We start from the raw sequence: 11,780 nt of genomic DNA, 5'->3' as shown, positions 1-11,780 counted from the left end.
TCTACAGATCGATTTGTAATGTCAGCGATAGACAGTTGGACAGACCTCACCCCCTCCCTCCCCCGCCCCGCCGAAGGAGCGCCTGTGAGTCAGCGAGAGAGAGCGTGTGACAGAAGCATGGACGCGCCTCTGAGGATAGGCGCTCCCCTTGACCGACAAATTATACGGCTTATTGAACTAAATATGAAGCGGCGTGGTGCTTTGTTTGCGAGCTACCAGTCTTCAAGATATGGACATGAAAAGCCCATGAGATATGACACTAAAATGTGAAGCTTTATCAATTATCAGGACAAGGACATCTAAAAGAACCGTTATCGTGGCTCAGCATTACAGTAGGCCTAATTTGAACATTCATTCTGAGAACACCGCAGCCATTCACCGTCCTAGACTTACATCTTTGCAAAACAAAATATTTAAAATAGTTTTTTTTATATTCAGTATGTTTATAGGTGCCACAGTACTGTAGTTGCCTAAGTAGCCTATATAATAAATTATATTGTAATTATTACAATATTATATAATATACTATGCTTCCATTTTCAAGAATATATATAATCTTCCAGGTACAAACCACGAGTTAAAAAAAACCTTCATCAAAGCCCTTGGTTGAGAGCAATTATGTGCCTTTATAATGTGGTCAACGTGGAGCATCAGGTTTGTTTTTCTAACAGGATAGAATAAGAAGCAACAAGAGAGATTCTGGATCATCAAAGAATTCATGACTTGCAAAAAAAATTCAAATAAAGAATCAGCATGTCAATGTCTCATGTTGCAAAGCCATTTCTACATACAGACGTCTTTGGAAGGTTTACATACAGCAGTAACAGTAAGCATAGACATTTAATTCATAATTCCTAAAAACATTATTGAATGGTCATTTTGGTACATCCATAAAATAGGTGGTAGAGTTGATAGTTGGTTTGGTTCACAAGACTCAGAAAGTCCATGTGTTACAAGGCATCAGTTAAGATAGAAAAATAGACAGACAGACAGATAGGCTTAAAATGCGGAAAAAATAAACAATTTAAAAACAATAATGGTCAATAGAACTGCAACCTCTGTATGAAAAGTGCTATACAAATAAAGTTATTATTATTAATAGTGAGAAACCATTGCTCTACCAAATCTGAGGCAAAGCACACCTCAGATTTGGAAAGCTTAGTAGAGTACCAGGTGTTACCCCATGCCACCCTGTTCTTACCTCACCCATATGGACATTATTAAAAAGTGTAAAGCAAATCAACTTAATTTCCCTGATTACAGTTCCACTTTGGACCAATCCATCAGCTGCCAATCAAGTGGAATTTGTGAGTCAGTGGAGAATCATCTAAATTGGATATACAGTAGTGTTGGTTTAAGATTTTTTTTATTGGCATTACATGTACATTTGTAAAGAACGCATTACGACTTGTTTAGGACTAAAAAAAAACAATGTTTCAGACTTGTGACTTGCTTGAGACTTGTAAAACCTCTGGTAAATAGAATATAAACATGAACATTCAAACTTTGTGAGTCTCACGCACTGCTGTCCGCATGAAACAATGCTGATTTCCATGACAACATTATTCAAATTCTATAACAGCCATCTTGTTAGCTGTAATCCAATCTCCATTTGTGTACCAAATGAGATTACCACTTCTATCCATTCAAATTCAGACAAACCTTGACAAAGAAGCCAGGCACAATAACATAGGCCTTTACAGATGAGTATCATGGGCCAAATACAAACCCTGATGGGAACAGGGTCATTAAGAAGCAAAAACATTTTAAGGTAATTTGTTTAAAGGTCCCGTGTCTCTTATAAATGGCCTTTTCCAGTGTTTAGCATTGTTTCCTAGCAATGGGGGTTTATATCAATGGGGTCTGTGTCTCTAATTCTCATTTTGACTCATCAGTCTAGTCTCAAGTTCATATCCTCCCTCATTCAACTAAGCCATTCTGATTTGACTTTTGCTGACGTGAGTAAGGCACTGGTTGTAGTCACCGCTCACAATCAACAATTCGCTCAACAACAGAGCGAGTGGAATTACTTCCTAAAACGGGTTGATGTGCGCGGGTGCCGACAGAGACAGCAGAGAACGAGCGAGCGAGAGAGAGAGGGAGCATTTACACACAACCTCCAGACGGCGAGCCGCGGGGATGGAGCTTCTCCACTCGCATATCACTGTAAAAATATCTTTGACTCCCACGCGCGCGCCCGTAAAATCCGATCCGTGCAATAATATTCATAGGGGTATATATTGTCATTTGAAACAAGTTACCAATGCATTGTCCCGTGGGATTATGCCCCCCGCGGCAACATTAATTAGTATCCCCTTCAAGCTCTCTATATCTCTCTCTGTCTGGCAGTGCAGACTGTGGGTGACTGTCACTCAAAGCGCTTATGGGCGGAGCCAAAACAGCTTGAAATCTTGAAGTGGAAAAATGCTGCTTTAGAGTACTTGATTAGAAATACAAAACAATGATTTTTTTTTGAAAAAAAAACTTTACAGATGTGTTCCATAGACTCACAGGAATTGTGTAAAGTTGCCCAAATAGTGAAAGGAATAGCAAAATATGTCCCCTTTAAACTCTACAGCCACTCATATGACACATACCGGTAATCAACCCCCCCCCCCCCCAACCTACTCACGAAAACAAACAAACACACTCGGCCATTCAGGACATGAATTAACTTCAAATGTACTGTCGCTGAGTAAATCAAGCCCATCTCTGACTGCACACACAACAAAATGTCTCATTTTGTGTACATTGTACATTTGGGGTGAATAATATATATTTTTTGTGTAACAGATATTCACCATGAGTCTTTTCACGGCCAGGTCTGATCCCAGGTCAGTCACTCCTGAATGATTTCCTGCACCAATTTAGTTCATCATGTATCAATAAGCGAGCCACATGGCAGGCTAATCTAATCAGTCCCAGAGCTCTGCAAACTCTAATGTTCTCACGGTAGAGGAGAGCCGGCAGAAAACAGGGAGCTGATCCGGAGTGAAAAGGCCCAATCAGTGATCTGAATGTAAACAAATGGGTGACCCCCGCCACCAAAAACAAGAATGGAAACGTGTTGACTGAGCCCCAGATACAAGGACTAACACTTTACAACATGTGAATTAATCATTGTATTTCCTGTATTTTGTGGCTGTAAAAGGTTTGTTTACGTTGGTAATGTTTAGTAAAACAGATCTATATTACAGTTTACAATGTGTTGACATTAAAAGTTTCAAATAGCTTATTTTCCATCTAGAAATCAAACACTTCAAGAATGTATGTGATAATAAATTACCCCACATTGATATGGTCAGAAAAATCACTGATTGGGCCTTTAACTGAGCTAAAGTACAGAATGCTGTTCAAGAAGGCCGGGCTAATCTCTGTTTAAAGCCCCAATCTGGATTTCTTTACTTTGATCATATCAGAGTATATTAATATACAGTACATTCATGAAGAGTTTAAGCTGTATGTGGAAACTAACCATCAACTAACTAATACAGTAGCAACCCAGTGTTTACAAAGATTACCAATGTAATGTGCTAAGTACTTGCTATTGCACTGTGTCTGCCCACTGCTCCTAAAAATAGTTAGGATGGGTTAAATGTAGAGAATACATTCCTGGTATGCGCAAATGTACTTGGCAAACAAAGATTTCCTTTTCTCCCTTTAAACAAACGTTTTACATCCACAAATACAATTAAACACTCATATTTACCTGCGGTTTTGTGTTAATCCTCGTATGAGGAGCTCAGTCAATCAAATAGAGAATGAAAACATGTCTCTGTTCCCATTTGTATCACAGATTGAGCCTTTAAATTACATTGCAGATCAAACGCTATTAATACAGCTAATACTCTCAATAGGTTTCCATTCCACCACTTGCTCATATTTATAGTTATTGTGAATCATTACTCCTTTTTCTTTTGTTCCCCTATGAAACATTTCAGAATCAGAATCACTATTCACAGAATGTACAGAATACATGCACTTGGTGATCAGTGCTAGAACATACAACCCATGACTATAACACACAACATAATAACAGCATACAACATAATCCAACACATAAACATACAATATATTACCATCATTTTACAGGGTTATACATTTGGTGATGGCAAAAGTAATTAATAAGTAAATGAGTGCTAGCATATTGCACCAAATAAGTATACAGTTCAGTAGTGGGAAAAGACACACAGTTCCAATATATATATATATGTGTGTGTGTGTATCACACTTTGGCTAGGAAAATAAGCATTTTATTTCAATGTCATGAAAATATGCCTTAAACACAATTTAGCAGTAATCACCATACCATACAGTGGTTGCACCACCAAACTGAGGTCAGTCTTGTCTCGGGTGGCTAATTAAGCAGAGACCGCTTCTGGAAATAAATTGTTCAGGTGATGTGTGGTACTGGTTCTGATAGAACAGTACAGTTTCGCCACGGGCAGTTTCTGAAGAACAGGCGAGAACAGGGCGTGCAGGGTGCTGATCTTCCCAGCTCCCTTCCTGGCCCTGGTGTTGTGCAGCTCAGTCAGCCTCTCTGCCGTGCGGACATTTAGCTGTAGATGTGCTGTTACAGTGTGACTGGATAAGTGACGAGTGAGTGTTCCATGACATTCTTTGTTGGATTTTATTAAGCAGTGGATTAAGCAGAGGGTTGGGTTGAAACGTTGCTTGTATAATCATTAAAGGTGACATGCATTATAAATGTCATTTTTCAGTCTCTAGCATTGTATAGTAATAGGAGTTAGTATCAATGTGTTTTTGTATCTAAATACCATATTGGCGGATTGCTCTGATTCAGCTCAGATCATTTCCTGCTCCAGTAAATTAGGCCATCCTGATTTGAGCCATGTCGTGACGTCACTCAGGCTCTGGGTAGCGGACAGTGATGTGATTGGCTCTGTGGTTTTAGCTAATGCCCGCCCACAATCTACCTAGACTGACTACACAGCGAGTGGAAACCACTTCCTCATACTGCGGCAGAGTGAAACCCACCTCTGCATGCACTCTGGAGGGAGAGAGAGATAGAGGGAGAGAGAGGGACAGAGAGAGAGACCACTGTGCAAACACTCCACGGCAGGTCCCCCCCCCCCATTCGAGAGCACGGGGGGGGGGGGGGGGGGCCTGCCGCGCGGCACACCCCCCCGAACGGGAGAGGGAGAAAGAAAGAAAAAAAGAAAGGGAAGAGAGGGGGGGCCTTATCAATAACGGCCTGTCTTTTTTTTTCTCTCTCTCTAACTCTCTCGCTCTCTCCCACCCCCCCTCTCTCTCTATCTACCAGTCGCAGACTGTGGACTGACTGTCACTCAAAGTGCTTATGGGCGGAGCCAGGCCATAACAGCCTGAAATCTTGAGGGTGAAAAATGATGGTTTTGAGTACTTGATTAGAAATATAAAACAATGCATTTTGCATTTAAAAAAATAAAATACTTACAGATGTCTTCAATAGACTCACAGGAATTGTGTAAAGTTGCCCAAATAGTGCTAGGAATAGCAATGCATGTCCCCTTTAATATAAAGCATTGGGAGCTGTGATCCAGTGTGTGGATATCCACCTCTTTCAATATTCATGTGTACTTTCATCCTGCACCTGGCCTAAAACAGGTTGGATGTGCACACAGCTACTCCACTGTCCTTCAAAGGACCAGTGATGCCAGTAACTAGTTACTAAGTAACTAGTTACTCTAATCTGATTGCTTTTTTCAGTAAATAGTCATCTAACTTGTTACTTTTTACAAGCCAGTAATCTGATTACAGTTACTTTTCCAAGTGGCTGTGCATTACTATTTAGTTACTATCTCATAATGCTGATAAGAGAGCCAGGGGTACAGTCAGCTAGACCGGAGATGGGACGTGCGCTTGCACACGCACAGCCACACACGTTTACGTTTATATCTGATTTTAGAATGGCTTCAGCATGAAGTTAAATCAACTATCCAGTTCGTTATATAGTGTACTTTGGCTACTTGAGAGAGTGAGAGAGTGAGAGTGAGAGAGATTCATGTTACGCGCGACTTGCGGAGTACGCACTGAGTCCGTTGTCTCAGAATGGATTTGGTAGAGAGAGAGAGAGAGAGAGACTGGATAACGTTATTACTTACCTAATGAGACGGGTGATGTTGCTTCGCAGAAGCAAAAAAGACGACGACTTCGTAACCTAGTTACTTTCAAAGTAACTATGATAATCAAGTAATCAGTAAAGTAACTAGATTACCTTTTAAAGGAGTAATCAGACAGACAGTAGTACCTCAACAGTTAGTTTCAAAACAGCCAGAACTAGGGATGTCCGATATTATCGGCCGATATTGGCATTAAAATGTGATATGGGAAATTATCGGTATCCAAAAAAAATATTATTTTTTAAATTTATTAAGAACACATTCTGATTTTTTTTATTGTCAAAAGTATGCATAATGTTGTGTTAATTCCACGACAAGAAATGTTTTTTTTTTATCCACTTTTTCTCCCATTTTCTATTTTTCTCCCATCCCAATTTCGTATCATCCAATTCAACCCTCCCCTGTCTCGAACGCTGTTTCTTGCCTCCCACAAGCCGGCTGCAATGTGGACTAAGTCATACATAGCACGAGTCCCCTCCGGTACTCGAGGTAACAGCAGTCGCATCTTTTCACCTGCGCAGCGAGATCTTTCAGCGTCAGGGGTCTGCACTTTGGAGGGGCGCCGCCCCCATCGCTTCCTGATTCTACTGCGCAGGCGCACCAACCGACCTGTAGGAGTCGCTGTCCACAACGCCCGATCCCCACCCATCAGTTTCCCACCCCCTAATACTGCCAATGTGTATTAGTACGGACGACCAGCTAAACTGAAAGCAATGTGGAGCGCTGGGCTCGAACAGGGAGGTGATTTGTTTGAGCCCAGCCTCCAGTATTCGTGGTGAGCGCCTTGCCCACTGCACCACGTAGCCGCCCCCACGACAAGAGATATGTAATGTTAATTACCTGAAATGATTCCGTTTGGGGGGGAGGGGGGGACCCTGCATATATCGGTATCGGTTGATATCGGTATCGGAAATGAAGAGGTGGACAATATCGGTATAGGTAAAAAAGCCAATATCGAGCATCCCTAGCCGATGTTTACAGCATACACACAAGTGACAAACTGCCATAAGGATGACCACATTTCACAATATATTTCACGTTTGACATGAAGCACAAACCGGACTGACAATAGGTCGGTATTCTACAGTAGGGGTGGAATATATATCACTTTACTTTTCTATGGCAAGTTACTCAACAGTACAAACCAACTGGTAACAATACAGTACTCAATTTGCAGCCTTTAGAACTAAAACAATATCACAAGCAGAAGTATCAGTATCAGGAGTGTCTATAGTTTTAAGTGTGGATTGTGCCAGAAAACATATGATACAATCTCCCTGTGAATGCATATCATGACAACATATTAGCCAGTGTCAATCTAGGATTGTCAAGTCGCCCACCACTAAGATGCAACACATTATTCTTCTAACATTATCCATCGTGGCCTTGTCAAGTGTAAGTAAACACAAATCAAATAACTACAAAAACATGCAGAGAACAACAAATTCTTAGCATTTGTTTTGATCTGCTTGTAGAGCCATGGGTGGGGTTTGACATTCGGGACAATTCACCTTGTGTAAAACATCAGTAACATACAGTATACTAAATTAACTTTCAGATAAGTCAAAATTTTCTGGAACTCATTGTATTGTCTTATGTGGCAAACTCCAATTTGACATACGTTTTCAAGAGTAGGTTCAAACTAAATAATTATTAGCACATAGTATTTGACGCCAGTCTGATCTAGACTCCACCTGTGCAAGATACAGATTTTCTCAGAAAATAAGAAGATTGGCCTATTCCATTTACCTATTGTTACATTAACCATTTGTTTAACTTTTATTAAAAGAAAAAGAAAATAAATGGCTGATGTATTAGGTGTATGCCATGAGGATATTAATGAAGTACAACATTTGTAATGCATATTCCATTAAGCCAATTTCCAAATACCCATAAGATAAGCACGGATGGGCCTGGCATTAAGCAGGGGAGAAGCTGAAGTCAGGTACATGCTTGTACTCTACCAATACACAGCAGACATATTGTATTATTAGATCATTAAATAAAAAAAATAAAAGAATAAGATATATTATATTGGTTGGTTTTGGGCTGCTAGTACATGTCGACCTGAGCACACTCAAACTGTTACCACTGAAAACCAACTACAAAGAAGTACTAGTGAATTTTAATTGCTAACAGCAATTAAGAAAGGCTGTTGACATTGCTGGCTTTCCTAAACACCAAATCTTTTATATTTTCCATTGGGATTTAGTATTGACAGCCAAAATAAGCCTAACAAGCTAACAGAAATGTAAAATCATTGTTTATGGCGTTACAATGGCCTTGCAATGGCGTTACTTTGCTAAGTACCTACAAGTGAGGGACAAGTCTGTACCAAACTAGTGTATGTTTCCCACCTAGCCCCGCCTTATTCATCCACACATTAACATACACTGCACTGTATGAAGGACAGTGAATATATATAACCAAATTGCTAGAAATGCTTCACTAATCGTAGTAATTTCATTCATTTTCATGACATTAGTCATCCTAACAGTATGTCAACAAATCTTTGGAAAACTATCGTTGCATAATATCGTTCTTCTTTTTTTTTAAGACCAAGTCCAGGTTTTGTAGTGTTTCCCATACATAGATTTATTTGTGGCGGCCAACCACAATATCAGACAGACCCACCACAAATAGATTTCCCAAGTTGATAAAATAACATATTGACAGCGCTAAGTTTGGTATTTACACAGTTCTTTCTGCTGTTCAATTATGTGTATCTTAACCTCCCGAGCCTCCCACCACCACAAAATAACACAAGAACCTGAGGGAAATACCATCTTGGATTGAGATAGAATAGAGAGGCGAAGTCCCTCCCCTTCCGCTAATCACCATGGGACCTGTTTCTGAAAATAATATGTACGATAGTCAACGGCGAGAGACAAATAATTTTTGGATCCCATTTGAGTTGTGTCATGAATTACACACATGCCTTTTGTTAATTTAAAAGGTAATTCAAGAAAGTTGACTTAACTAACGTTAGCTAACATTATCGATAGATTTTGATGCTATAACGCAATGTTAGCTAGCTGACTATTACACTTTTAAAATCGAGAAAACATTCATTTGTGGCACAATTCAAACAGGATAAAAAAAGGTTTGTCTCTCGCCGTTGACCACTGCTCATATTTTTCTTTCCAACACAGGGTCCCCATCGTGGTCCAGTGGAAGGTGGGGGACTTGGCCTCTCTGTAGCAAATCAGAGCAGAACGTGGACATCCTGGATCAGGATAGTTCTGACGCCAACTGGACACCAGCAGGGCCCTCATTCATCAACGTGTGCGTAGAACATGTTCTATTTCCACACGTAAGCACGGAATGTAGAACCAGTGTACGCACAGGGAAGTCGGGATTCATCACACGTGCGTACGCAGGCTCTATGCTCCTCCGTGTTGATGAATACCATTTTGTTCTACCGTCAATGCTCGTGCATGATTATCCATATATGGTCATGAAAGTGAGGAAACACCCCCCATGGGATGTGAAATAATGGACTGACCCGAGCGGAACTCTGAGAAACTCCACGGAGATTGTTCACTGCTGTCGAACCAAGAAGACACTATCGCGTATTATGGGATAAATAAAAGGCGGACTTGTAAACGGTGATGTCAGATATCAACGGCTCCCTAAGACCATTGCTGCAATTCTGCCTGGACAGCTCAAAATACTAATAAAGACCGTTCGTTGACCACTGTTTGGCGTTGGTTGTGTGTCATTATAACCGTGCTGTAATATGAATGCCTTTATTAGTTGTGTTCGATTGGCTATATGATTTTTAGAGGCATCTATTTTGTTGTCGGCTAATAAAGACCGCGCTGGAATATGACTGCCTTTTCCCGTGTTATTTGATTAATACCCAGGGATTAAAGTTCTCCTCAATTTTATTCCAAATCGCGATGGATCTCCCGTCAATTTTCTACCTGCTGCATATGATTTCTAGAGGCATACTACAATCTATTTTGATGTCAGTATTGGGTAGCCTATATAAACAATAATACGAGAGCATATACAAGAACAATGAATCTCACTGCATGTATGATGTAGCCTGCCTTTCAATACATGAACTTGAATTCCATCATGTTTGTGTGCGGGACTCACAAGGCTGTTGTCACAATGGGTGGTACCGTACAGTAATAATAAGAGTCCACACAATATCACGATCCATGCCATAGCCTATGTTCTATTAGGACATGATCTGTGACGACAAATGTTCTAGAATGTTTGATTATGATATCATACTCTGACAGCATGCCTATGATCAACAAAAACGCGAACTTGAATCCCATCATATACATAGTCTGTCCACTATCTGGTGTCATTGCAATGCGTTTTCTATTCTTTCTTATACAGTAAAAAGGGGGAAGAACACTATATTCATATGACTTGTATTCTGCTTACAGCTTCGAAATTCCACTTGTTTCGTTTAACGTAAAGCCTTTTAAATATAATCAAAACGTTCCCGTGTTTCGGCGGTCTGTGCGCAAAATAATAACGAGTTGAGCTTTATGATTTATGATGAATTGAAAATGGGGGACCCTGATGTAAACAAGACGAAAGTCTTTCTCTGGTCTGCATCCCCTTAACAATTGTATGTACTGAGCTGTACTGTACTGTACCCATTCTGCAATCTGTTAATAAACTTTTCAATCAATCAATCAATCAATCAAGCTACGCGGAGCGCAGTCAGTCAGTAGCCTACACCCCGTATATTCCGATAACGCTATATAAACCATGCTGCATTCATTCTGAGAGAAAGATCTATTATTCCAAATGCTATTTATAGGGTTTTGACCATAATTACACTACTGTTGCTATTTTACAATGAACTATAATGAATTACGGTTCATACAGAACATCCAGTGTTATTATGCACAGAAGCTCATTTCCTTGTTGTAATAATATATTCTACCACTGGGCGCCAGGTACGCATGGTCCGAGCTGTGCGTAAATATAACATATAAGCACGAAGTCAAGTTCAAGTTGAAATTGATGAATCCCACTCTTTGCTTAGAAATGATCGTACGCACAGGGTAAGCACAAATCTGTGCGTAGAACACGTTGATGAATGAGGGCCCAGGCATTTCATTTATCGCAGTCCTTTCCGGAACACTTGGAATATACAGGTACACCCGAGGAGAAGGACGAGGGAAGAACTTTGATATTGCATCCTCTGAGCAGAATAAGATTCACGCAGTGTTTGTAGAGAGAGACCTTGAAGATTGTGAGCGGGTCAGAAGAGGTTTGGGTAGAACCTCAGACCCTCAACGGAGTCGTCTCTACACAGATGACCCATCTTCTCAGCCAGAAGCAGCCTAGACGGGAAGGGAGCAGGAGAGAGACAGACAGGGTTAAGGACAAGGATGGAACAATATGCAGCAATGGATAGAAAATGTGATATACTGTATACAGAGAATCAGCTACACAAGGTGATTATTAGCAGTAATGATTGGGTCAGGCAATATGGAAAAAAATAAATCACAATATTCAGAAGGACCTTTTTATGTTAATTGTAGTGTTGTGTGTGTGCTGACACACATATATGTAATGGGTATAACCTGATTACCATTTTTTGGCCTTCAAAGCTTCAGTAGTAATTATCAGCAAATAGTCAAGGCTTCCCGCATGCAAAGATTCAATACGGCAGGTAAAAGA

The 11,780-nt window shown here is 40.3% G+C and overlaps 1 protein-coding gene across 1 annotated transcript in view; it reads right to left on the bottom strand.

The window, feature by feature from the left end:
* Nucleotides 1–7,115: 7,115 nt before the first annotated feature.
* vps36 (vacuolar protein sorting 36 homolog) overlaps nucleotides 7,116–11,780 on the bottom strand; it is a 47,828-nt gene continuing 43,163 nt past the window's right edge. Inside the window, exon 14 of the mRNA XM_084320211.1 lies at nucleotides 7,116–11,440. Coding sequence (XP_084176337.1) covers nucleotides 11,359–11,440 — 82 coding nt within the window. The 3' untranslated portion in view covers nucleotides 7,116–11,358. The remainder of the gene's footprint in view (nucleotides 11,441–11,780) is intronic.

This window comes from Notolepis coatsorum, assembly GCF_963971535.1.
Source record: "Notolepis coatsorum genome assembly, chromosome: 8".
In the NCBI taxonomy this organism is placed as follows: Eukaryota; Metazoa; Chordata; class Actinopteri; order Aulopiformes; family Paralepididae; genus Notolepis; species Notolepis coatsorum.
This window is presented reverse-complemented; position numbering and strand designations above follow the sequence as displayed.